Raw genomic sequence first — 26,227 nt, 5'->3', positions numbered from 1 at the left:
AGAACGTGAACAACCGATAAAATCATAAACTAAGATCATATAAACTTCCCATCAAACGTTTACACTTACTTAAAACACTTAATATATGTTATGTATATATATATATATATATATATATATATATATAAATATATATAGATAGATAGATAGATAGATAGATAGATAGATAGATAGATAGATAGATAGATAGATAGATAGATAGATAGATAGATAGATAGATGGTTACATCGAAGATCGATTTCTCCACTAACTTGGGGGAACCAAATGCAAACCTTATGCAGATGAACTGCACGAGGATCATTCATCAAATTGTCGAAATGTATGTGCAAATATCATGCATGTGAACAGCTGCGTTTTGGTGTAAAGTTTTGTTTGAGAATTCGCCAATTTTTTAGTTTTATCATTTCTTGAACTCATGACAATAATCTGTTCAACTGTGCAAATTTGTTTTACAATACATCAGTTCATTTGTCAACAGTACCTTTCAACAGTATGGAATATTTTGCTACCCCATCGCCCATTCACATTGTGAACTTATAACGGCAAGGCCGTTGCGATGGCGCGCCGCACCGCAAGAGACATATGCAACTCTGATATCTTTCATACACATTTGTCTAGGTCAGGCCAGCGCTTCAGCTGGAGTCATTACTTCTTGACGCACAACTGCCTCGGGCATTACTGACAGACACGTAAAGCGCTTTAAAACACACAGGTGACACAGCCCCCTCTTAAACATTGCTGACGTCTATGTTATCATGACCAAAATAATTTATATAGGTTGATTTACTAGATGATTTTGAAAACAAACAAATATATAGATACAATAATAGTGACAATAATAATAATAATCATCACGACAATTCTAACGATTGTGCTGATAATGCAGATCGATTAATATGGGCGTGGTAGGCGGGGAGCTGTTAAGGTACCAAGCATAATGGGAAATATATACCCCATGTCCCATGCCCAAGAAGTGTGCAGGCAATGAGTGGTGGATCGGCATTCCTCCAGCAACATCAGGATTCTGCGGACTGCTAGTCTGAGGGGTCGTGCCTTCTTCACAGGCAGCACCCGTGAAGATCTGGATGAGAATTGGTCTTCAGGAACCCGTGCTTGTCGTAAAAGGCGACTAACAGGATCGGGTGGTCAGGCTCGCTGACTTGGTCAACACACGTCATCGTACCCCACATACGTATACTCATGCCAATAATGGTTGTCACCCCCTTCAATTTTTTTAATTGGAGAGGGGGGGGTGGGGGTTTGAGGTGTGTGGGGTGGGGGTAGGGGCGGGGAGGGGGTGACAACCATTATTGGCATGAGTATAGATCGATGCTCATGATGTTGATGACTGGACTGTGCGGTCCAGACTCGATTATATACAGACAACACCACCACCCCACCCCCAACCCCGACCCCCACTCCCATCGGTAAATCTACGCTGAGCCCCACTGACCCTCCCAATCCGAACCCCTGCTCAAGATATCCAGGGACCAAAGAAAGTTGAGCCACTAGCCAACGGCTCTCTCCAACAGGTCAACAAACGTCTTATCAGAAATACGGCCGTGTTAGTGGGCCGCTTCTAACATGACAAAGGCTATCGCGCGCTGTGTACACATTTGACCCCTCGGCCGAGACAATGTTGAGAATGACAAAACTCAAATTAAGCTTTCCGTGTCCTCAAAAGATTCAAACGCTTACCAGTTACCTCCCTTTGTGTATTAAGAGAACAAGAAAATAAAATATCGAGATTTTAATAACAGCTTCAAAATATTCTAGCAATATGCTTTCGACGCCATGAAAATATTAATATCCACATTCTGGTCCTAAATATTTAATTAAATGACGACCGGTCTAATGGAGAAAAAATAAAACATTTTAGTGCAGGTAGCGGTTATCGTCCTTTGAGTAACCGTTATTCGAGTTAAGCAAGAGATATGTTTCTGTTGTGAGAGTTCGTGTTGCATTTGGATGTTGGACGAAGCAGTGATGTGGCGAATTCTGTTGCCTCTTCTTCCAGGTAAGCTGATCACGCTGACGATTACATATTATGTATACTGAAATGTCTTTTTGATATATAATCTTAAATCATTTGCATATTGATTTGTTTTTAATTAAAATTAAATTTAAAATTAAAGAAAACACAACATTCCACAGACTGACATCGATAATTAAATTAATGCTAATTGATTAAATTTCGTGTCTGAATTTCGTGTAGTTTTGTTGGAATGCATCGTAAATGAAAATGTCGATATTAAGTTAAGCAACCGGTATCTAGTTTTAGTAATTTAATATTTTATTTGTGGAGCGTTCGTAGATATGTGAAATGGGATAATTACGCGAAACAGCAGAGACACAAAACGTCAGTTTGACATATCTCGGTGGTTATTCAGCTAACCAGGTTTTACTGTGTATGTCTTTTATCACCGTCAATCAACTACTGCCACGGGTTTGACAAGGGAAATTGTGTATGCATATCATTACCCGGGGGCAGAAGGCGTGGAAATTGGGCGTGAGTTACAAAGACGTAAGTGTCTACTTCAAAATTATCAGCATGTATTCGAAATATTGAATTTACTAAGTCAGTCGTAGGGGAAGAGTGAACGAACGTTTCAGTGTTTTCGTCAGTTGCTGGATAACGTGAACGAAATGTTTGGTGCGTTATTGAAAAAGAGAGGCAGAATGAAAGAACTGTTCAGTTCTACGATGAAAAACGAGGTGGAGTGGGCGAACTGTTCTGTGCTTTCGTCAGCTGCTGGAGGTAGAGTGGACGAACTGTTCAGTGCTTTCGTCAGCTGCTGGGGTAGAGTGAACGAACTGTTCAGTGCTTTCGTCAGCTGCTAGGGGTAGAATGAAAGAACTGTTCAGTTCTACGATGAAAAACGAGGTGGAGTGGGCGAACTGTTCTGTGCTTTCGTCAGCTGCTGGAGGTAGAGTGGACGAACTGTTCAGTGCTTTGGTCAAGCGTTGGCGTAAATTGAACCAACTGTTCAGTGCTTTCGTCAGCTGCTGGGGGTAGAGTGAACGAACTGTTCAGTGCTTTCGTCAGCTGCTGGGGGTAGAGTGAACGAACTGTTCAGTGTGTGGTCAGACCCGTGAAGATCCGGATTAGCATCTTCAGTAAACCATGTTTGGTAAGAGGCGACTAACGGGATCGGGTGGTCAGGCCGGTTGACTTGGTTGACACATGTCATCGTATCCCAATTGCGTAGATCGATGCTCATGATGTTGATCACAGGAAAGTCTGGTCCAGACTCGATCATTTACAGATCGTTGATCTAATCAATTGTGAGGTAGAGTGAGCGAACTGTTCAGTATTTTGGTCAAGCGTTGGGATAGAGTGGACGAACTGTTCAGTGCTTTGGTCAGTCTCTGAAGTAAAGTAAATGTACAGTTCAGTGAGTTTTGAATATATCCCGTTGTTGGTGTTGTACCATCGGTTCGGGATCGGGGTGGGGACACTGTGGTGTCAATTGTAACAAGTCAGGGCTACGAACAGATTCGAGTTGATACTCGGTAATGATAGGCTTTTATCCTACCCGATGAATGTCACAATTATTTTTATTAAACAATACTCGATTACTTGTCACAAATCAGTATAACAGCAATGATATAGCTGATGCATCAGTGGATGAAGGATTACATCAAAACTAGTTCTATACCCTCCAACGAATGATGTGTGTTTGAGAAAGGGTCGGTGGGTGGTCGCACACTTTTTAGAAAGGGGGATGGGTGTGGGCACACTTCACTTTGACCCGTTTTCACGGGAATTTCAATGGACATTTAATAAACTTTCAGGACAAAAGGTGTGTGTGTGTGGGTGGAAGGTGGGGGGTGCGCACCTCACCCCCATTGGATCCGCCTATGTGTCTGACGGAGGCGGTTAGATCATACTATCAATTATGAATCCGTGTTTTGTCTCCAAAAATCAATTTAGCACTTCGTATAAGTTTCCCAAATTTTTTGGATGGGCAGGCTTGACCACTTTGTTGTCATCGTACCTCAACGACGTTTTTCAAACACTGGTTCATCTGGTGCAGACTTAATTATTTACAAACTGCTTTGATAAAGATAAGCATAGTGCTAACTGCGGCGTCGAACAACAGCTACCCACCCTGTCAGTGTTAGTGCAAAGTGGAGCGGTAGCCTAGTGGTTAAAACGTTCGCTAGTCACGCCAAAGACACGGGTTTGATTCCCACGTGGGTACAATGTGTGAAGCCCATTTCTTGTGTCCCCGCCGTGATATTGTTGGAATATTGCTAAAAGCGGCGTAAAACCAAACTCACTCACTGAGTGCAAAGCCAAATATTGTTGTGTCATGAATAGCGCAAAAGCGAACGGCTCACGCAAACTGCACTCTACTTGAAGGCCAAAGCACCAGCTTCCAGCGCGTCCGTGTAAATCCCAAGGTTCAGGTATTTCGAGCCACAAAGTACACTCGTTGGAGGACAGTATCTGTACATAACTATACTTCAGGTGACCCAGTGACCAAGCACCTGCAGGTGTGGTGTAACACTTGCTACAGATTTTGAGCGAGACGGGTGGATGAATAAGGTTTGACGCCGCTCTAAACAATATTGATATTTCAGCATTATCACGGCTAGGGTCACTATCAATGGGCTTCACAAGTTGTACAAATGTGAGGATTCGAACTTTGATTTTCGGTGTGGCGAACGAACGGTTTAACCACTAGGCTACCCAGCCTCCCTCTCGAGCGAGAGTGAGTGAGTTGGGTTTCACGCCGCTTTTAGCAATATTCCAGCAATATCACGGCTGGGGACACTATCAATGGGCTTCATAAGCTGTACCAATGTGAGGATTCGAACTCGATGTGACTAGCGAACAATTTAACCACTTGGCTATCCAACCTCCCTCTTGGGCGAGAGGATCATTCGGTGACGTTTTAACGTTCTAATTTGTAAATGTTTAGAAAAAGAGAGCCACAGGTGTACAAATCTTTGGCGTTTTTTGTCCAAAACATAATCACACTTTGGTCCTTTTCTCCTCAACGTTTCTTTGCGCGTGATTTCCCATGTTTTCCCTATGACCCGACACGGCGCAGGTCACGTCTCTATTGTGACAGAGTGAGTGAGTAAAACAATTACACATGTTGCCGTAGACGTGATTCCTGGGCGAGGCCTTTGTGACTTGCATTTTTAGGTGAGGTGAAATTGGGTTTAACGTCGCGCTTGAGAATATGTCGGTCATATGACGACGTGCATGCGTGTGTATGTGTATGTGCGGCTGCTTGTACTAACCCAGACTGAAGCTGGTTTTATAGTGGTAGTCCACTGAGATACCATGCCGCAGTGAAGCATGAATACCCCACTCAGACACATTATACTGACTACGAGCCGATCAGTCATTGCTGTACCCATTAATGCCAGGCAGGGACCAACAAGTACCATGTTTTAACGACTTTTGGTATGGCGCGGTCAGGGCCGAACTTCCGCTCTCCGGGCCGACTCTCGAACCACTACACCACGGAGGCGGTCTGCATTTTTAGGAAGACTTGAAAACAATGTATCGGCAACGGTTGATTGCTGTTGAATGTCACTCTCAGGAACATTCGAGCCTTATCCCAAAGGCCCTTCGAGTCTAGAGCAGACAAAACTAGTGATTAATGTCATGAACACCGATATCTCAAGAAGATAAAGGTTTGATCTGATATGTAGCAGAGAACCGTAGCATAAAAAACGAATTTACCGAATATTGATGTTATTTGTTATATAAATATAAATTTCAAACAGAAAGTTGGTGTCATAAAAAAAGAACTAGGTTAGTCACGCCGAAGACCCGGGTTCGATTCCCACATGTGTACAATGTGTGAAGCCCATTTCTGGTGTCTCCCGCAGTGATATTGTTGGAGTATTGCTAAAAGCTGCATGAAACCTCACTCACTCACTCATAAACAGAAGCTGTGATGACACAGAAACGAAGACATTTCTCACTAACGCATGCCTCTGAAATCGGAAAATATTTGTTCCACATTTCAGTGTTTTCCAGTAGGATTACATAGGATTCTGTTTCAACCTGACCATCAAACGAGCATCACGTGACTCCGTGGTTGTAACACTGGGACACATGGCAGCATGGAGGTTCGAAAGCCAATCTGAACATTGTTTACTGAGAGATTGAGACCAAATAAACACTGTGTGTATAAACAAAGATTCCCACAAACTTAAATTTCGGTTACATGGCGCTGTCGTAAACGTCTATACGAAGAAACTAACCAAAAACAGGAACGGGTCAATCTGTGGTGGAATTCGGAATACCATCAGGTTTAGAGTTACGTCCCTTGAATTTTGTGACGCGTCCAGGGGTTCACATTCAATGCCCCCGCCAAAAAGGTTGATTTGCGCACATCGTCAAAACATTTATCAGCTGTTTCTATCGCTTCAGATGTGTTATTTAAAGTGCGACACGAGATTTTTGAAAATTTCTAAAATCAATGCTTCGATATTTTACATACTTATAATTAACGTATGGTGTTCCTGATTTTTGCAAATCCGCAAAAGGGATTAAAAGCATGCTTTACTCGATATATAACGATTTCTTCCACATACATTTATTTTTTTATATGATCGATGTGTCGATGGTGTAGACAAAACGATGCTTAGTTGTATTGTGCTACTGTCCATATTACCGCATTACAACGTTTGTTGACCCGTGAAGATACGGGTTAATTATAATGGGTCTTCAGCTTGCTTGTCGGAAGAGGCGGCTAACGGGATCGGGTGGTCAGGCTCGCTGACACATGTCATCGTATAACAATTGCGTATATCGATGCTCATGCTGTTGATCACTGGGTTGTCTGGTCCAGACTCGATTATTTACAGACCGCCGCCATATAGCTGCAATATTGCTGTGTGCGGCGTAAAACTAAACTCACTCACCCACTCACTCAACCTCGACATGACAGCGCTTGTTGATCTGTGGAGATCCGGGTTAGAATTGATCTTCAGCAACCCATGCTTGTTGTAAAAGGTGGCTAACGGGATCGGGTGGTCAGACTCGCTGACACATATCATCGTATAACGACTGCGTAGATCGATGCTCATGCTGTCGATCACATGATTGTTTGGTCCAGACACGATTATTTACAGACCGCCGCCATACAGCTGGAGTGTGGCGTTAAACAACAAACAGCCAATGTTTTAGGTATTTGGGGGTTGACATGAGAGGAATAAAGGTATTTCTTTATAACTGTTGCTGGGATCAAACTCGAAGGACGAGGTGAATAAAGACATTTGTGGGCCCTTGAAATGTCAAACGTAAACGTTACGGACAAATGTGAAATATACGTAGGAAAAAAGTCTGACGTGGATGAAAGACCGACAACTAGCATGTGTTTCTCTCCTCACTTTCTTCTTAATTCATATTTTACCGCGTACCACGAAGCGCCCGCAGGACCATTACTGCCTGAGTCTACGTGAGTGAGTGAGCGAGAGAGCTATATTTTAGGTATATCGTGACGAGGCCTTTCCTGGAGATCGTACTGATCACAATTGCTGTCTACAATGCCACCTTAGTTCTCAAAATCCCAGTCCTTTCTTGGTCTTCGTTTTCCTGAACTTTTCTGGTAACTGCGTTCCAAATATTGGTGATCTTCGTAATATCCATGTGGTCCTTCCTGGTAAAGAGCTGGATTGCATCTAACGAGTTCAATTAATTGTACAAGAAGTAACTCGGATACCAAATTTCTTTGCATTTTGCAACTTGTGTGTGCAATTAAAAGCACGTGACATTGGGAAAACTCCATGGGAATCCCTGCTTCCGGCCTCCGTATAGCTGCGTAACTATTTTAGTATAAAGTGTTGTATACGCATCACGCACTGCGCGTGCACGGAAACCGTTATTACTATTTTAGTACAAAGTGTTGTATACGCATTACGCATCACGCACTGCGCGCACATGGAAACCCGGCTTAATCGCACTTGAAAGATGATTGGTGTATGACGTGAAATCTCCTCCCTCGTAACAAATAGTGAACTGTGTCAATATTTTAATGATAGTTTGTTGAACAACTTTTTTTAGTTTCAGGCGATAAATTCTGCAAGCAAATCACAGAGTTGGTCTGATGTTTTGATTATGATCAGTGTTTCATTGAGTATTTTATGTTTATTAGTTTTCGACATAGATTGCAATTCATCGGTCCGCGTTTGAGCCAAACGGACTATAGGGGTGGCGATAAAGAGAAATGGTAGTTCGTTCATAAGATGTCTGTCTTTGACAAGTTTGTTAACGCTTACACTTCCTATCCAACTTGAAATATCAGGTTCCCCTACTTCTTTTTGAAGTGTATATAACATGCTATAGATCGCCAGCAACTGAAGGTAGATCACCATACAAGGGACTAGTGCGGTAACGATGCATCGAACTATCGATGGATTGCAATTATTATAAATGCGCAGCGCAAAATACAGGAAGTACCAGATTCGTTCACTTTGATTTTGAGTTATCCGCCCCTGTTACCTTTTGAACAAACTTGATCTGGGTTACAAGTTTGTTGCCAGTTATTTAAAGAGACTGAAACTACTTCAGCTTGTTTTTATTTAATATAAACTATACATTCATTTCGGAAATGACTTCAAATGAGACAATTCAAGGAGAAAAAACTATGCAATAGTTGTATCCCCCTCGATAGTCACCCCTACTAGGAATCATGGTGACTTAAAGTACTTTTGCTACCTGGATGGACTCATAGTTTGGAACGCAAGCCAGATACATTAGCATGGCAAAGGGGGTGAAATAGTATACAATATAGCAAGGGAGTGCCTATGTGTGACCATTCAAAGGCCAGGTGACAATGGCCCCTTATGATAAGCATGACCGATCATACGACTTGATTTAATGTCCAAACACAGTATATTTACATGAAGGGAATAAAGCGGGTGATGTAAACTCGCTCCCTGGTTATCGTTTGTTTAACCCCAAATAGCCCGGCGTCTGAACTAGTAACACGAGACCCGTCGAACTTTGTGTACCATGGGTAGCCACACACCAGCCTCGATCTACAAAGGAGTTCGTGCTACCTCACATATTTTCCCCTCAGATATTTCCACCTACACGGCCCCATTGTATCAAGTAGGGGTTCCTGAAGGTCAATTACGACTGGGACCTCTGCGGGTAAAATATGTAACGAACACATACATATATACACACGGAAGAAAGTAACTGCGCACAACATAAAATTGCATAAAATAAAAGTTATTTGAAAAGTTATAAAAATAACCCTTAATAAACATGTAGCAAAGCAGTTTTTTGATGTCACGTGCGCGTGGCACGTGCACTTTGTGCATTATGAACTTATTAACTTTTTGCATGAATTTTGACAGCTGAAGTTCGAACACCTGATGTTGAAAATTGAAGAACGGTTGATTTTTCTCCAGTCTCTAAATGTATTGGAAAACACTTTAATTTCAACCAGTACAGAGCGCTTGTCATGCCACGGCTTACAGAAGTTCAGTGTCATGTATGTAGTGAAGTGTTTGTTGTTTAACGGCGCACTTAACAATATCATGGCGATGTGGCGACGGTCTGACCAGAGAACCTAGTGATCGACAGCATGAGTATCGATCTACGCAATTGGAATTTGATGACATGTGTCAACCAAGTCAGTGAACCTGAGCACCCGATCCCGTTAGTCTCCTCTTACGACAAGCGTGAGTTGCAGAAGACCAATTCTAACCCGGATTTCACGCCTCCGTGGTGTAGTGGTTAGAGTGCGGACAGCGTCATACCAAAAGACGTTAAAATATGGTACTTGTTGGTCCCTGCCTGGCGCTCGGCATTAATGGGTACAACAAGGACTGGTCGGCTCGGAGTCAGTATAATGTGTCTGAGTGGGGTATTCATGCTTCACCGCGGCATGGTATCTCAGTGGGCTAGTACAAGCAGCCGCACACACACATATACACGCATGCACGTCGTCATATGAGCGACATATTCTCGAGCGCGACGTCAAACCCAATTCCACCACCACCACCACAGGATTTCACGGGTAATCAGCGGAGGCCCAGGTCAAGGGATATATCAAACCGATACCAATCTGCATTAGATACGATAATCATTTTACTTTAGGGGCAGTGGGGTAGCTTAGTGGTTAAGGTGTCCGCTCGTCACGCCGAAGACCCAGGTTTGATTCCCCATATGGGCACAATGTGTGAAGCCCATTTCTGGTGTCTCCCGCCGTGATGTTGCTGGAATATTGGTAAAAGCGGCGTAAAACTAAACTCACTCACTCATATAAATTTACTTTAAAACGTATATTACCCCAATTAACCTCACCTACACCGTTTGCTTTAGATCAACCCTGGACATTTGACGACGCAAGCTCGGGTTGATATTAAGCCAATACCCGCCCTTATGTCTACATCAGCTGTGTGCTTAAGAAATCCTTGAACTATCTAGGAAAACAGAGTTGGCAAGTCCACTCAAAACCCGCGTCGACATCACAGGATAAATTACTAAAGCGTTGAATAAAGGCCTCTCTCTATCAGTTGATTTAGGTTTTCCTTCAAAACCCCGGGGCGATTGTGTGTGCCGTGATCATTTTCGAGCAAAGGGAAGTAACTCAGTTCGTTTGGATGTTCTGGTCCTTGTTTTGCTGACTCGGTGAAAATTCGGACATATTCCGGACCTGTGTGGACACAGATGCCGAGTGAAAGAAATTAGTTCCCGGACAATTTAGCGTATTTTACCATGTGCGTGAACCTTTTTAACTAGGACTGTGCATTATTACCGATAAACCGGTATAGTATCTCGCGATACGAAAATCACGATATGGTTCAGATTCTGCAATATATTGGGTCATCCAGAGTTAGCTCCCTTTAAATTATCTGCCCAACAGAGCTTCACTGAAACCTGATAATCTTGTGTGAGGGAGTTTAGTTTTACGCCGCACTCAGCAATATTCCAGCTATATGGCGGCGGTCTGTAAATAATTCAGTCTGGACCAGACAATTCCAGTGATCAACAGCATGAGCATCGATCTGCGCAATTGGGAAGCTATGACATGTGTCAACCAATTCAGCGAGCCTGACCACCCGATCCCGTTAGTCGCCTCGTACGACAAGCATGGGTTAATGAAGATCAATTCTAGCCCGGATCTTCACGGATTGATAATCTTGACATTCTTCTGTTCCTGAAGAAAAACATGAAGTGACAGTTTGTTTGAGAAACATTGTTATTACAAAATAAAATGTGCAACTGAAGTTTAGTTTAACGGTTTATTTTGTGGTAATCGGTGCATTTCCACTTATGTGGATAAAGTTGACGGTTTATTGTGTACAGTTTGACAGAAATTACTGTGGCAGATGCGCCTTAGTTTTAACAAGTTTTAAGTTTCCATATACTTTATCATATCTTACAAAATGTTATACTTTTCAAGATTCTAGTCAGAGTCCATCCTCGTTAATCTCCGGGGTTTCATGTTCCAATAAATCTCCACTAGTACCCTGGATGCACCTATGGCCCCCGATATTTTTATTACTTCCCTTTGCTGGCACTGCATTCTCACAGTAGCCAATAAACAACTAAGAGCCGCGAAGGTTTGCAACCAAGCTCTAAATCAAAGATAGCGGTCGCAGATATTTTGGGGAAATCTCAGATTTTGGGGGAAATCATTGACAGGTCTCTGAAACCTTTCCACTCTTTCTACCTCTTCAGAGTACTTCTGCAATTATGTTGCCAAGTTTAAACGGTTAGATACAAGTGGTTGTGATGGTAAAACTTCCCAGCGTATTTATAAAAGCCAGTCATGGGAGGTATTAAAATCAAGGGGCAGAGCCGTAGATGCATCCGGGGTATAGGAGATGTATCGAAACCTATACCAAATTATCAAGGATGGTCAGTCTAGAGACCATTAAACAACAGAATATGCTCTAAAAGTGCCAGATATACTTTTACTTCTGTTGGTTTAATGTAATATTTTACAAGTGGTATATTTATAAGTGGTGTGCCAAATATTCTTCCAAATTCCTTTAAGTTTTGTGGGATTGAATGGTTTCATATGTGACATTTTTAGAATTAAGTGGCCTCAAAATGACCATTTTTCTATTTAGACTTAGTAATAGTAAAGCCTCTGGCTCTGAGTGACCATTTCACAATTCACATTATTTTGTTAGTGTTTGTTTCATTTTGGGAAATATGTTATGAATTTATCATAACGGCCTAAGTCTTATACATTTGTAGTGAGGGACTGAGTTTAATTTTCCGCCGCACTCAGCAATATTCCAACTATATGGCGGCGGTCTGTAAATAATCGAGTCTGGACCAGACAATCCAGTGATCAACAGCATGAGCATCGATCTACGCAACTGGGAACCAATGACATGTGTCAACCAAGTCAGCGAGGCTGACCACCTGATCCCGTTAGTCGCCTCGTACGACAAGCATGGATTACTGAAGATCAATATTCTAACCCGGACCTTCACGGGTTTATACATTTGTAGGACTGTATAATGACATTCTAGTCAAGGATCTTAGTTAATGGAGGTCACATAAGATTTTAAGATCAAGTAGTTCACGTAAATCATGTTTTTGTTTCATTTTGCAGTCAAACCGAAACATGAGTCTTATTTATTCAGACAATGACCTACTTTTCAGCCGATCCGAATTTTCTCGTGTGGAAGTGAAAATAGACATCACAAACAACTATGGTTACACTGAAATTCCAGTTCCTTGTTTCATAAGAAAGTGGTATTTACAAATGAATTTCAATTTTAAACTTTAATAACATCGTATTTCTATATTTTATGGCGAGGTGTAGGCAGCATGACATTAACTAAGACGTCACAGACTGCCCTAGTTTGATGAGGTCGTAACATAATTCACAATGCATCTGGCTCACTGGTTACACCTGCTATGTGTTTTTTGCAGTGTAGTTCTGTAATGCACAATGTGATTGATATAATATCAAGTCCGTACCAGACCACCAAACATTTCTAGCGGCAGAGCCTCGTTTTGAGATTTCCACGATTTCCAGGCTTCTGTTTGTCAGTGCTCGCTATACGACAGTGCACGCTGCAAGACATGTTTGCAAGGATTATAAGGAGCGTAGTGTTGCAATATACAAGTGCTTAGATGTATCAAATAAAACTGATCAATATTTATGTTTCTAGTTAAATGAATTGGTCTCAAAATTCAGGACTGTTATTGTAATTAGTTGCGCGATAGGACGGAACCCACTCAACAGGAAACGAGACTGTAGTTGAATCAATGTTTTGACTTGTCATGTTAACACATGTTTATATAGGAGATGAATCACTTGAAATACAGTAACAATAATTACATACAGCATTGAAGTCCATTCTGTTGAAGGAAACAACAATGACCACGAACATCATACTATACTATTATATTTATCATTATGTTCGCAAAATTGTTTTGCAATACTTCATTCCACATTAAGGCTCTATATCAGTTCATTTATCTGTAGGGGCGGTGGGGTAGCCTAGTGGTTAAAGCGTCCGCTCGTCAAGTCGAAGACCCGGGTTCGAAACCCCAAATGGGTAAAGTGTGTGAAGCCCATTTCTGGTGTCCCCCGCCGTGATATTGCTGGAATATTGGTAAAAGCGGCGTAAAACAAAACTCACTCATTTATTTATCGGTAAACCATTGGCATACAGCCATACAAAATGGGGGCAGGGAGCCTGAAAGTATGGTGTAACAGCAACTAAGAAGATGATGTCACACACAGAAATCTATATATTATGATTTTATGATGTACGCACTTAGGCAGAAACTTCCAGTCAATATATCACAATACGTATTGCAATATCTCTTAAATTATTGCAATATATCGCAATATGAGAATCAGGGCAATATCCAGAGCTAATTTTGACAGAAACAATTAGTTGAACACTTTTAGTGTACCGACGCGATAGCCCTGTGTTTAAATCCAACCATGATGGAAACGAGATCAAAAACGCCGAATATGGTGGTGTTTATAACGCTGATGATATCAACCACATGTTCGAGGTTCGATTATTTGTTGACGCATGCGAGCTTGCTGAGGGGCGAGCTGGCTAATGCGCCAGGCTAGTAATCCAGCGAGCTTGAGGTGTCGGAATCGAGTCCACCTGTGACCGGGTGTAAAAATGTGGAGTCAGCTTTGTGTGCAGACTCTTTCAGTGTCGTCACAACCCCTAGTGTACAGTACACAACCCTGTGCACTTCAAAGAACCCACGAATCCGTTGGTAAATGAAGATGGTGGCCACATGAATACGTGCAAACAACTAGTTGCGGGTACAGAAACGTGCAGTAAACGTGTACAAAGTACTGTGACTATGTGTCCCAGTCCACCCAACTGTGAATGGGTACCTCGTAAGGATGAGAAAGCCGCAATAACTCGGTGCGCTTAGTGGCTGAAAGAGATGTATGATTCCTGGGGAGTTGAGATTGATAATACAATGTGCCGTTGAAATTGACATCCAATGATCGAGGGAAAAAAATACCAGCGCCTTGAGCATGCACTAGTGCGTGGATATGTGCGCTATATGTGTCCTCGAGACAGAGTTTATAAACCATGTGGGTTTTTTCGATGACCGAGGGTTATGATTGCTTTTTTTATGATGAAACCGCTTATTGTTGCTCTGTCTTCCAGCACTGGTCAGCTGCCAGGTGTGGACACAAGACCAGCTTGACAACTTCGCCCAGACTCTGCAGGTCAGATGGAAGGTCAAGGACAATATAGAATTCGACAACAAATACTTCGCGGAAGTGACCTTGACAAACAACGGGTCATACACTCTGAGTAAAACCGGCCAATGGAATATATACCTCGACTGCATCCGAATGATAGAACCCGATGTCTTACCCCGACCAGAAGGGGTTGTCCTAGAGGGTCAAGGGGTCAAGGTCACCCATTTGCAAGGTTCCCATTTTCGACTTGAACCAACGGACGAGTTCCTTGACCTTCCGCCTAATACAAGCAGGAAAATAAAGTTTTATGTGCAGTACTGGGAAGTTGCTAAAACAAGCATTATGCCGAACTGGTACCTGATGGCACCGGGGTTGTCACCCAAGGTGATAGAAAGCACTGTTGGGGAAGATTTATCTTTCGTTGATGACTTCATAAAACCGCAGCAGGTGAAACGATACGGGGCGGACAAATATGCCCCCTTCACCCCCCAGGAGAGATACAGACGGAACCACCTGACCCATCCCGCTGACAACGGAGAAGTGAGGGTCATCCCCAAGCCCCTGAATATGACGGTGGTCAAGGACCAGAGCTTGACCATCAATAACGGCACATGGAGGCTGTATGCTCTGGACGGCTTATCTAACGAAGCCGAATACTTCAAACGTAAGTATAGACTTTACGGAGACAAAATGTGCTTGTTATTTCTGTACCCAGTGGAATATTATTTCCAGTTGTACTAACCACCCCATCCAAAGGTCAAGATTACCGACCTAGTAGCATGAGGCCGATGTATATACAAACAGTCATCAGGGGCGGATACAGCTTTTTGAGAAAGGGGGGTGCACACTATTGAGAAAAGGGAGGGTGCACACTTCATTTTCACCAGAGTTTCAATGGTTATTTAATAAACTTTCAGGGTGGGTGTGTGGGTGTGTGGGGTGTGGTGTGTGTGTGTGTGCGCCTTTCAACTAATTGCCCCCTTTGGATCCGCCTATGGTCATGCAAAACGCAATCGTATAACCACACAGCCATTGATTGCTCATTGGCAAGTGTTGAATTTCATTAAGGATCCAATCTGCAGCAAACAATGCAGACATCGTTTGCTGATTCTGTATGTTAAGCAAAAGATATTTTGATAATTGGTTACTATAGATGTAAAAATATATAATGACCCAAGGAAAGTAAATGAAGTTAGTAACGAAAGAAACCTAAGTCTACCCAATATGAAAGATACAAGTGAGTTCATACTCAAAGTTTGAGAGGCGGTGGACTACCAAATCGGTTTAAGCGTTCGCTCGTCACGCCGAAGACCGGGTTCGATTCCACACATGGGTACCAAGTCTGAAGTCTACTTCTGGTGTCCCCCGTCGTAACATTGCTGGACTAATGCTAAAACGGCGTAAAACAAAACTCACTCACGCGAAAGCTGAAAAGTGTCCGAGTGTTTTATCTGGAAACGTGTTGGCATTCAGCTCACGATACTGCCTCCTGTTGTGAATACAGCATCGTATCAGGGAAGTTTCGTCCCGAGTCACACCAACAAAAGAAAGAAAGGATAGGAACAAAAAAGGGACAAAATGAATAAATAACTTTGTCTGTGAACGTGCTTCTCGAACACCTGGCTGTCCCTTTCTCTGAACTCCTCCCTCGTAACAAATAGTGAACTGTGTCAATATTTTAATGATAGATTGTTAGACAACTTTTATATTTTTAGGACAAAAATTCAGCAAAAACCTCACAGAGTGGGTATGATGTTTTGATTATGATCAGCGTTTCACTGAGTATTTTATGTTTATTAGTTTTCGAGTTGCAATTCATCGGTCCGCTTTTGAGCCAAACGGACTATAAACGCGGCGTAAACCATATTTACTCATTCACTCACACTCCGTAAAATCATATTATCGTACAATCGAGAGTGGTTATTCTCTGATTTTGACGATTTATGTTTTGTTATATGTGTTTACGTTTTGTTAAACCAACCTTTTCAGAGATGTCAAATATTGACCTCGGTGGAGCAAACATAGGAAATGACGTCATACGCATGCGCATTGGCAACGTTGATGTTCCCGAGGGAGGGATCCCGAACAGCCCCGACGCGTACAGACTGACAGTAGATGTCGGCAACCGAGTGATTGAAATCACGGGACAAGGAGCCTCGGGGGTGATGTACGGAGCTCAGACCTTGCTCAGCCTCATGTCTCAGAGGGGAAATATGATTTACAAGATGGACATCACTGACTCGCCGAGATACGCATACAGGTGATACATCTTATATGAAAACACTCTCGATGTGATTGATTGACATTTTAGACATTGATGTATAGATAGAAACTTCTTTGAGTGCCATTTTAGAAGCTGGGAAGTACAAAATTGACAAACTTTATGGATAACAACTTCTTTATTACGAATGAATAAAACAAATTTATAAATAAATAAATAAATAAATAAAAAAAAAAAAAAAAAAAAAAAAAAAACAAACTTCTTTATTACGAGAGTGCGACACTTCGATACAGATTCTTGTACCGTTGTCAGAATGCTGTCAAGATGAAAACATTCTGATGGGTAAACATGCCAACGATGGACAGTAAAACTAGTAGAGTATCACAGACATGAATATAAAACTAGTATGTGAATATAAAACATTCTAATTAAAAAAGACAGACAATACGATATAAAACACGGGTTGTAGATCGCCAACAGCTGAAGGTAGATCACCACAGTAGAGACCCGTTTTGAAATAGATTCTTATACCTTTGCAATTGTCAAGCACTATTGATACTCTTGCTTGACAACGGTATAAAAATCTATAACGAAAAGTCGCATCAGAAAACGTTTCCGTTGATATACAGAACCGTAACCTAAATTCGTGGATAACCTTGATTCGTGGATCGCGGAAATTATTATGCTAGCTCGTAAATTAAGTCTCGACTGACGTCACAAAGCGGTACTTTTGATGTACATACAATGCCACGCCTCGCTGACAAAAACAGTTCCGAATCTCTGGATTACACGCAAGTACACTAAATGTAATTGTCCAGCATTGAAATAAATATCCCCAGATCACTAATACCACCTTTGCCAAATTTATTTTTACAAAATGTCAAGTAGAGATAGCGTTAGCTCCAACCTTCTCACTTCTCGTTGTCTGCTTTCCTTGGTGTCAATACTTACTACAGTGGGATGTCGTACACAGTGGTATAAAGTAACCGAGTACGTAATCCACGAAACAAGGTGACGTCACATTTTGTGGGCACATGAATGGGTGATGATTGCAAATGGCTTCCGTAAACAAACGTTTCATTCACGAGTGGAATATTAGGCATTATCAATTTGCTGAATCAATGAATAAAATTATCAGTGCGTATACAAAATGAAATCATGCATTTAAAATATGAATTCCGCCGCACTTCCCTTATATCCACGAATCAAAGTTACGCGAGTGTACCTTAAAAATCTTTGCCTGCCCAGGTATCTGGACTAGCAGTAAGACCACGCCATATTGAATCGCTACGCATTGTGGTGAAACCACATTGGATTTCTTCAGCGCCGCACTATATTCCTGGTATATCTTGACGGCCTGTACATAATGGAGTCTCGGTCAGACAATGCAGTGATTGACATCGTGATTCTCTTTTGTTTGACGGCAAATCCAGCGATATCGGGATCGGGACCAGACAATACCGTGACTGATATCATGAACATCGATATACTCAACTGGGATACGTGCATCAGCGAGCATGAATATTCGGGATATTTACAGACGGTCGTAATAAAGCTGGAAGAGTAACAAACAAACAGATTAACACTGTAGAGATAGGTATTACTGCCACATTCCTGTATCCGCAAACACGTGATGACTGGGTTAGAATTGGTCTGCAGTAACCCATGCTGGTCGTAAGAGTCAACTGACGGGATCGGGTGGTCAGACTTGCTGACTTTGTTGACACATGTCATCGTATCCCAATTGCGTAGATTGATGCTCATGCTGTTGATCACTGGATTTTTTTGTCCTGACTCAATTATGTAATGAACCGACGCCATGTAAATCAAAGCTCACTCAGTCACTCACCCACTATAATTGCAAGTGTTTATGTACATTTCACAAAAATTCTAAACTCTGTCTGATCGGACGATAGTTATGTGAGATTCCTGTCCTGAGCAGTGTTCTTCCTGATTACTCGATTACAAACAGGGCGCCTTCACATCTTACTGATTACTCGATTACAAACAGGGCGCCTTCACATCTTACTGATTACTCGATTACAAACAGGGCGCCTTCACATCTTACTGATTACTCGATTACAAACAGGGCGCCTTCACATCTTACTGATTACTCGATTACAAACAGGGCGTCGGGCGCAAACAGTGCGCCTTCACATCTTACTGATTACTCGATTACAAACAGGGCGCCTTCACATCTTACTGATTACTCGATTACAAACAGGGCGCCTTCACATCTTACTGATTACTCGATTACAAACAGGGCGCCTTCACATCTTACTGATTACTCGATTACAAACAGGGCGCCTTCACATCTTACTGATTACTCGATTACAAACAGGGCGCCTTCACATCTTACTGATTACTCGATTACAAACAGGGCGCCTTCACATCTTACTGATTACTCGATTACAAACAGGGCGCCGTCACATGATATAGCATATACTCCAGTCATTCAGTTTTGTGAGTGCACTTGTAGATGTGATCTTGACAAATGACGAGATGTTGTAACTGATCTTCAGGGGCCTCCATTTTGACGTTGGACGGAACTTCCATCCTAAATCGGAAGTGCTAAGGCTGCTGGGTAATATGGTCATGTACAAACTGAACAAGCTCCACCTTCACCTGTCTGAAGACGAGGGCTGGAGATTGCAGATTCCAGGGCTGGAGGAACTCACCCAGGTAGAAAGGAACCTCTAGCGAGTAGTGAATTTCGTTTAGAGTATATTTTTGTAGTAGAATTACATTAATTTGAAAATAAAGGAACAATATAGTGAAGTCTCAGGATATGCTAACACATTTGAATTGATTGCTTGGAATACTGGGCGTCCTAAACTGATTTGTGTAAAAAGATTAGAAATACTCGCCTATATTAAGGGAAACATCTTTATACTTCCGGATTTGTCTTCAACATTTTCGTCACGCTGAAGACCCGGACTCGATTCCCCACATGGGTACAATATGTGAAGCCCATTTCTGATTTCCCCCGCCGTGATATTGCTGGAATCTTACTAAAAGCGGCGTAAAACTAAACTCACTCACTCACTACAAGAACTGGTAAATATCCTCTCAAGTTTCAGTGCCTCCCAAATTAGCGATGAAACCAGCAGCCACTATCTTTCCCTGTAACCCACAAATTAATGAGTAAAATCTGAATCTGGTTTAATGTTTTGGGAACACTTGAAAATTACGTTCGTTCATGTAAGTGTGTGCGTTTTGGCGTTGCACTCCGCATAATTAAAAATAATAATACATGTAATGGCGGCCTGTAATCAAGACGTTCGAATACAATAAAATGATTCTAGATACCAATACCTTTTATGTTTAAACTTACATAGAAGCATTCATCAACAATAAATGTTGATCACTGGATTGTCTGGTCCAGACACGATTATTTATAGACCGCCGCCATATCGCTAGAATATTGCTGAGAGCGGCGTAAAACTAAACTCACTCATGTAAAGCATTAATGCGATATTTTCAGATAGGTTCCAGGAGGTGCTTCGATCTCACAGAAATGACGTGCCTATATCCACAACTTGGTTCCGGTCCGACAGATTCCACTTCCGGTTCCGGGTTTTACACAACAGACGACTACAGGGAAATTCTACGAGAAGCAAACAGACTGCACATTCAAGTCATACCGGAATTTGACATGCCGGGGCATTCCCGCGCCGCTGTGAAATCAATGGAAGCGAGGTTTAAGATTCTCCAAGGTCAAGGCCGGGAGGAGGAAGGCCGGAAGTACCTCTTGGTTGAAGAAGGAGACACCTCAAGATACATCACTGCACAGATGTTTACGGACAACTCAATAAATCCCTGTCTTGAGTCTACCTACACGTAAGTGAGTGAGTGAGTGAGTGAGTGAGTGAGTGAGTGAGTTGGGTTTTACGCCCCTTTTAGCAATATTCCAGCAATATCACGTCGGGGGACACCAGAGATGGGATTCACCCATTGTACCCATATGGGGAATCGAACCCGTGTCTTCGGCGTGACGAGCGGACGCTTTAACCAGTAGGCTATGCCCGCTTGGTTAGACTATGGTTGGTAAGACAATGGTTGGTTAGACTATGATTGATAAGGCAATAGTTGGTTGGACTATCGTTGGATAGATTATTATTCGTTAGACTATGATTAGTTGGACAATAATTGCTTTGACTATGATTGATAAGACTGGTTGGCAATATGGTTGGTTGGACTATCGTTGGATAGATTATTATTCGTTAGACTATGGATTAGTTGGACAATAATGGTTGCTTTGACTACTATGGTTGGTATGGTGACTATGTTGTTGGTTTGTAAGACTATGGTTGGTATTTGACTATGGTTGGTTTTGGTAAGACTATGGTTGATTAGATTATGGTTTGGTTTGAAGACTATGGTTGGTTTGATCTGGTTGACTATGGTAAGACTATGGTTGGTTAGACTTAGATTATGGTTGTTAAGACAATGGTTGGATGCACTGTGGAGAATGTGGAGAATCAAATCCGGGTCTTCAGCGACCGCTTTTTCCAGGAGCCAACCCCACAGCCGATTTATTACATAATATAACGGAATATTTCACATTTGATGTCAGTCGATAAATGATACGATTAATACAACAAAGGCCTCACATGCTTTCTGTTCAGGTTCATGGACCATGTGCTTCGAGAGATTGTGGCATTACATCAAGACATTCAACCTCTGACTATCTATCACTACGGAGGTGATGAGGTTGGTAGAGGGGCGTGGGTCAACTCCACAGCCTGCAAGACCCTGCTTGGCTCGGACACAGTGTCCACTGGGCAGGTCAAGGAATACTTCTTCACACGTTTGGCCAATCTGACGGTTGCGAGAGGTCTAAATTTGGCAGTATGGGAAGATGGTATCGTGAAACAGAAAAATGACATTTTTGACAGGAACCTGGCTGAGAACGAAGACGTGTACAGCTACGCCTGGGACAACATATGGGAGAACCTGAACGGAGGGAGGGCGTACGAAATGGCCAACAAGGGCTACAAGGTAATAAAATCGATTGAGATTTTTCAATGTTAAATTGGACTTGCGGCAGAAGCACGAACATATCGCGACAGAAGCGCGAACCCGTCGCGAACATATCATGACAGAGGCGCGAATATAACGCGACAGAGGTGCGAACCCGTCGCAAACACTGACTGAGTGACTTTAGTTTTACGCCGTTTTTAGCAATATTCCAGCAATATCACGGCGGGGGACACCAGAAATGGGCTTAACACATTGTGCCAATGTGGGGAATCGAACCCGGGTCTTCGGCGTGACGAGCGAACGCTTTAACCACTAGGCTACCCCACCGCCCTTCCGTCGCAAACAAACTCGATGAGTAACATATGTTATATCTGGGATTACACCTTCTTAGTAAAGTACAGATTCTAGTATTTTTGGGGTTGAGTCCCATCCGGGATTCGAACCCACACTCTCAGAGTCAGGCACCTATTCGCCAGCACAAAAAGTCAGACGTCTAGACCGCTCAGCCAGCGCGGCTTCCAAAAACATGGTAGTCTAGAATGCGGACTTTGTGTATCCCTCTGATAAGTGTGAATTGGCACAGCTCCAACGGCCGAAAGCTATTAAATACACAATGTCATTATAGAAAGTGGTCAGATGTAACATATGTTATATTTGGGATTACACTTTCTTAGTAAAGTACAGATTTTAGTACTTTTTTGGGTTGAGTCCCATCCGGGATTCGAACCCGCACCCTCGAAAGTGTAATCCCAAATATAGTATACCCCAGTTAGTTAATCCCATATAGTTAGTCCCAATTAGTATTCTGTTGGGATCAGGATGGGATCCACTGTCCAGGGCTAATTAAAGTCCACAGAACCACCACAACAGTTGCATCCGTGGACAATTTGCTGCGTTTTTGCGATTGTTCTCCAGTTATGCGTCATCACAATTACCAGTAACATATTCCAATGTGTCCATAACAGTCAACATCCGTATTCTTTATTCATAATAATGTCCATAGGCCTAATGCAGATTATCTGGGATATGTTACAGATTCGTTGCTTTCTTACATTTCAAACCATACATTGCTGGGATTATGTACATAGGCAAATAGTATCTAAAATATTGTTACAACCAGTTGGCATTAATGTACAATATTTATAACGATTTGGATGGTGGTAAAAAAAATATTCCTTTATCATCGTGTGAACTTCAGGGAGTGAGTGAGTGAGTTTAGTTTTAAATCGCTTTTAGCAATATTTCAGCAATGTCACGGCGGGGGACACCAGAAATGGCCTTCACACATTGTACCCATGTGGGGAATCGAACCCCGGTCTTCGGCGTGACGAGCGAACGCTTTAACCACTAGGCTACCCCACGCCCCGGAACCACGCAGCTACAATAGTGAATATTGGGATTTGGATAGATTCTGCTCTATCAGGAGTGAGTGCAATATTCAGGCAAGATAGAGGCAGGGCAACTAGAAATGGGTTTCAATACGTTGAACCCGGGTTTACGCGTTAACGACTAGGCTAACAATTCTTGTGTTCCGTGGATTTTTGACATTGCTTGCTCATTGGTTTTTCTTGAAGGTCGTAATGGCTCACGCCTCCCACCTCTACTTCGACCATCCTTACGAGCCCGACCCAGAGGAAAGAGGCTATTACTGGGCAACAAGATACACTGACGCTAAGAAATCTTTCAGCTTTACTCCCGAAAACCTCTACTCCTTGATTAAAGTGAGACGGTCTGGAGTAGCCCTGAAGAGGGAGGAAGCGTGTGGAGTGAATGACGAGAGTTGTCCCCCTTTGAAGAGACCAGAAAATATTGCCGGTAAAAGCTACAGTACTTTAAACTAATAAAATACAACTAACATATATTTTAAACAGTAATTCATAAATAGACAGGGTGCAAATATTCTCAAACGCAATTGTACATCTGCACTATTGGTAACAGTACATTAAAGGTGACATCATGGCTTGGACTATTTGGTTGGTGGTGCTAGGACACTCGAGGACAGATGCCTATTAGGCATCGTTCGTAATCCTCGTCACTATATGGCTAAAATATGACTTTAAATCTTAACTCACTCGCTCTTCTATAATCAGCTTCTGGTGTGAGTGAGTTGGGCTTTACGCCGCTTTTAGCAATATTACAGCAATATCACGGCGGGGCACACTATAAATGGGCTCCACACATTGTACCCATGTGAGGAATCGGGCCCGGGGGTCACTGCTCCCAGTGTCTGGACATGTCGCAGACCTAGGTTTAGTTCTCATTATGAGTGAAGACTACCTCTGTGACAATTCTGGACTATTGCTTTTAGAAAGGTAGACTACACTATGAACGCTGGTAGAATAATTTGGCTTTGGATTTTATCTCATACAACTAGTTGTTGGACATGTCAGATATCCTAAGCGAACACGCTGTGAAGGAATATTTGTTTGTTTCTGCCTTTTCTTCCCGTGTCGAAATGTTTGTCCTGAAACATTATCGAGAACTCATGTCTCTAATAGACAAGAACAATAGTCTGTTTGCAGTGAAAACGTACTGATGAATTTCACTTGAAACAAAAAAGTAAATCAAATTAAGTGAAATTAAGATTGCGAATTAAACACGTTTTCACTTCATTTGATCCTAGGGCTCCAAGCTTGTTTATGGAGCGAAACTTCCAGAACACAAGAACATGTTGACTCACGACTTTTCCCTCGACTGCTCTCATTGGCTGAGCGAGCGTGGCACAAAGCACCATGGGAAGACGAGAGTGGGACCGAGGCCGGTCTGGCCGCCATGACAGAAGACTGGGAATCCTTCGCGAAACTGATTGGTCGTTACGAACTTCGGCGTCTAGAAACTAACGGAGTTAAATACCGACTTCCCCCTCCGGGAGCTGTGTGAGTATTCCATAATAATGATCTGATAGAAAGAACAGAGCGTCGGTAAGATACTATTTGTCTTACTGGATGTTTCAGAACGTTTCTGAAGAGCGAAAGCGAGTATGAGATCAGAACCAGTTTTAAGACCTGTTCTGCCCTCCACACAAACATTTCGGTCATGCCTGTGGATTGTCTAGGCGAATGTTATCATGAAAACCACATTAGATCTCAAAAGGACAAGGTATGATAAGAGTGGTTTTGGGCCCACAAATTGGCTGAACACATGTTATTTGTTTAGAGACAAGATAGCTTTGCATAGAAAAGCTATTTTTCAAATGATCTGAGGCCATAATTTCAATGCAGAGGGGCCCAAAATGGGTTTTATCAGTTCCCATGAAAAATAACAAGAAGTCTGAAATATCAGTGTGTCATAATGACTTATATACAACTATCAGTTTATTTACATACAAATAGTATCAGTTTTACAACAGGTATTCATGAAGAAGAAACATGTCAACATCAATCACAAGGTTTTAACTTCAAGGGGCCCAATTAGGGTTGCAATACATTGTGGACAGTAATTCAATTACTTGCCAATTGATTACAAAAAACCTCATTATTCACAATTTTCTTTGCAAATATAAACTATAGGTCAATTTTACAACATGTACTTATGATAACCAATCATGTCCCACTAAAAATCACAGGGGCCCATTTTGGGTCTAATATACATTTTGGGCACAGCTTGATTTTAACAAGTAAGTGTTAAAAGTCAGTATTCACAACCAGTTTTAGCAAATATACAGTAAACATCTCATTCACAACATGTTATTAGAATAACCAATCATGTTGCACTAAAAATCACAGGTCTTGACCTCAAAGGGGGCCCATTTCGGGTGAAATTACATTCTTGGCACATCTTGATTTTGACACCAAGTAAGTGTAAGTGTTAAACGTCAGTATTCAAAAATCTTCAAAAAGTAATTATTCACAACTCATTCACTGCAAAGATATATAAAACATCCACTTTCACTCTTCATCCACACGGTCATCAATCTCAGTTTCTGAATCACTGTCAAGGACTGCAGCATTCAACCGTGTATCACTAGAGTTGCTGGAAAAAGGCATATTGTCTTGGTGTCTGCCATACCCAGATCTTCTCTCAACTGAAGAACAGATGACTTTATATCAAAAGAAAATCCTGTTTTAATAACTTTGATATTATAAATCTATGCAAGGGTAACATTACTTATTTATTTTCAAATGTCAGTAGTCTGGCTTTGAAGGCTTATGCAGATTTAATCACCACTGAGGCATCAGTATTTCTGAAATTCTGTCACATTAAATCAGAAAATTGAAAAAAAATAATATTGATTATTTTTTAACACACATATTATGTTTACCTTCAACCTCAAGTTTTTAAGTTGTCATCTTCATGAAATGAAACTCCTGAAATCAGTCCAAGCAAATTTCTCGTATCTGAAAACAAATATTTGAAATCATAAAAGAATTATCATAAT

At 41.9% G+C, this 26,227-nt stretch overlaps 1 protein-coding gene across 1 annotated transcript in view; it reads left to right on the top strand.

Moving 5' to 3' along the window:
* The first annotated feature begins 2,703 nt into the window (after positions 1-2,703).
* Positions 2,704-26,227, top strand: part of LOC124262751 — a 46,975-nt gene continuing 23,451 nt past the window's right edge. Inside the window, exons 1-8 of the mRNA XM_046697299.1 lie at positions 2,704-2,800; positions 14,608-15,309; positions 16,635-16,905; positions 19,389-19,548; positions 20,351-20,706; positions 21,495-21,867; positions 23,424-23,664; positions 24,473-24,725. Coding sequence (XP_046553255.1) covers positions 2,704-2,800; positions 14,608-15,309; positions 16,635-16,905; positions 19,389-19,548; positions 20,351-20,706; positions 21,495-21,867; positions 23,424-23,664; positions 24,473-24,725 — 2,453 coding nt within the window. The remainder of the gene's footprint in view (positions 2,801-14,607; positions 15,310-16,634; positions 16,906-19,388; positions 19,549-20,350; positions 20,707-21,494; positions 21,868-23,423; positions 23,665-24,472; positions 24,726-26,227) is intronic.

The sequence above is a fragment of the Haliotis rubra genome, unplaced genomic scaffold (assembly GCF_003918875.1).
Source record: "Haliotis rubra isolate DU_JTF1 unplaced genomic scaffold, ASM391887v1 Scf852, whole genome shotgun sequence".
Taxonomy (NCBI): domain Eukaryota; kingdom Metazoa; phylum Mollusca; class Gastropoda; order Lepetellida; family Haliotidae; genus Haliotis; species Haliotis rubra.
This window is presented reverse-complemented; position numbering and strand designations above follow the sequence as displayed.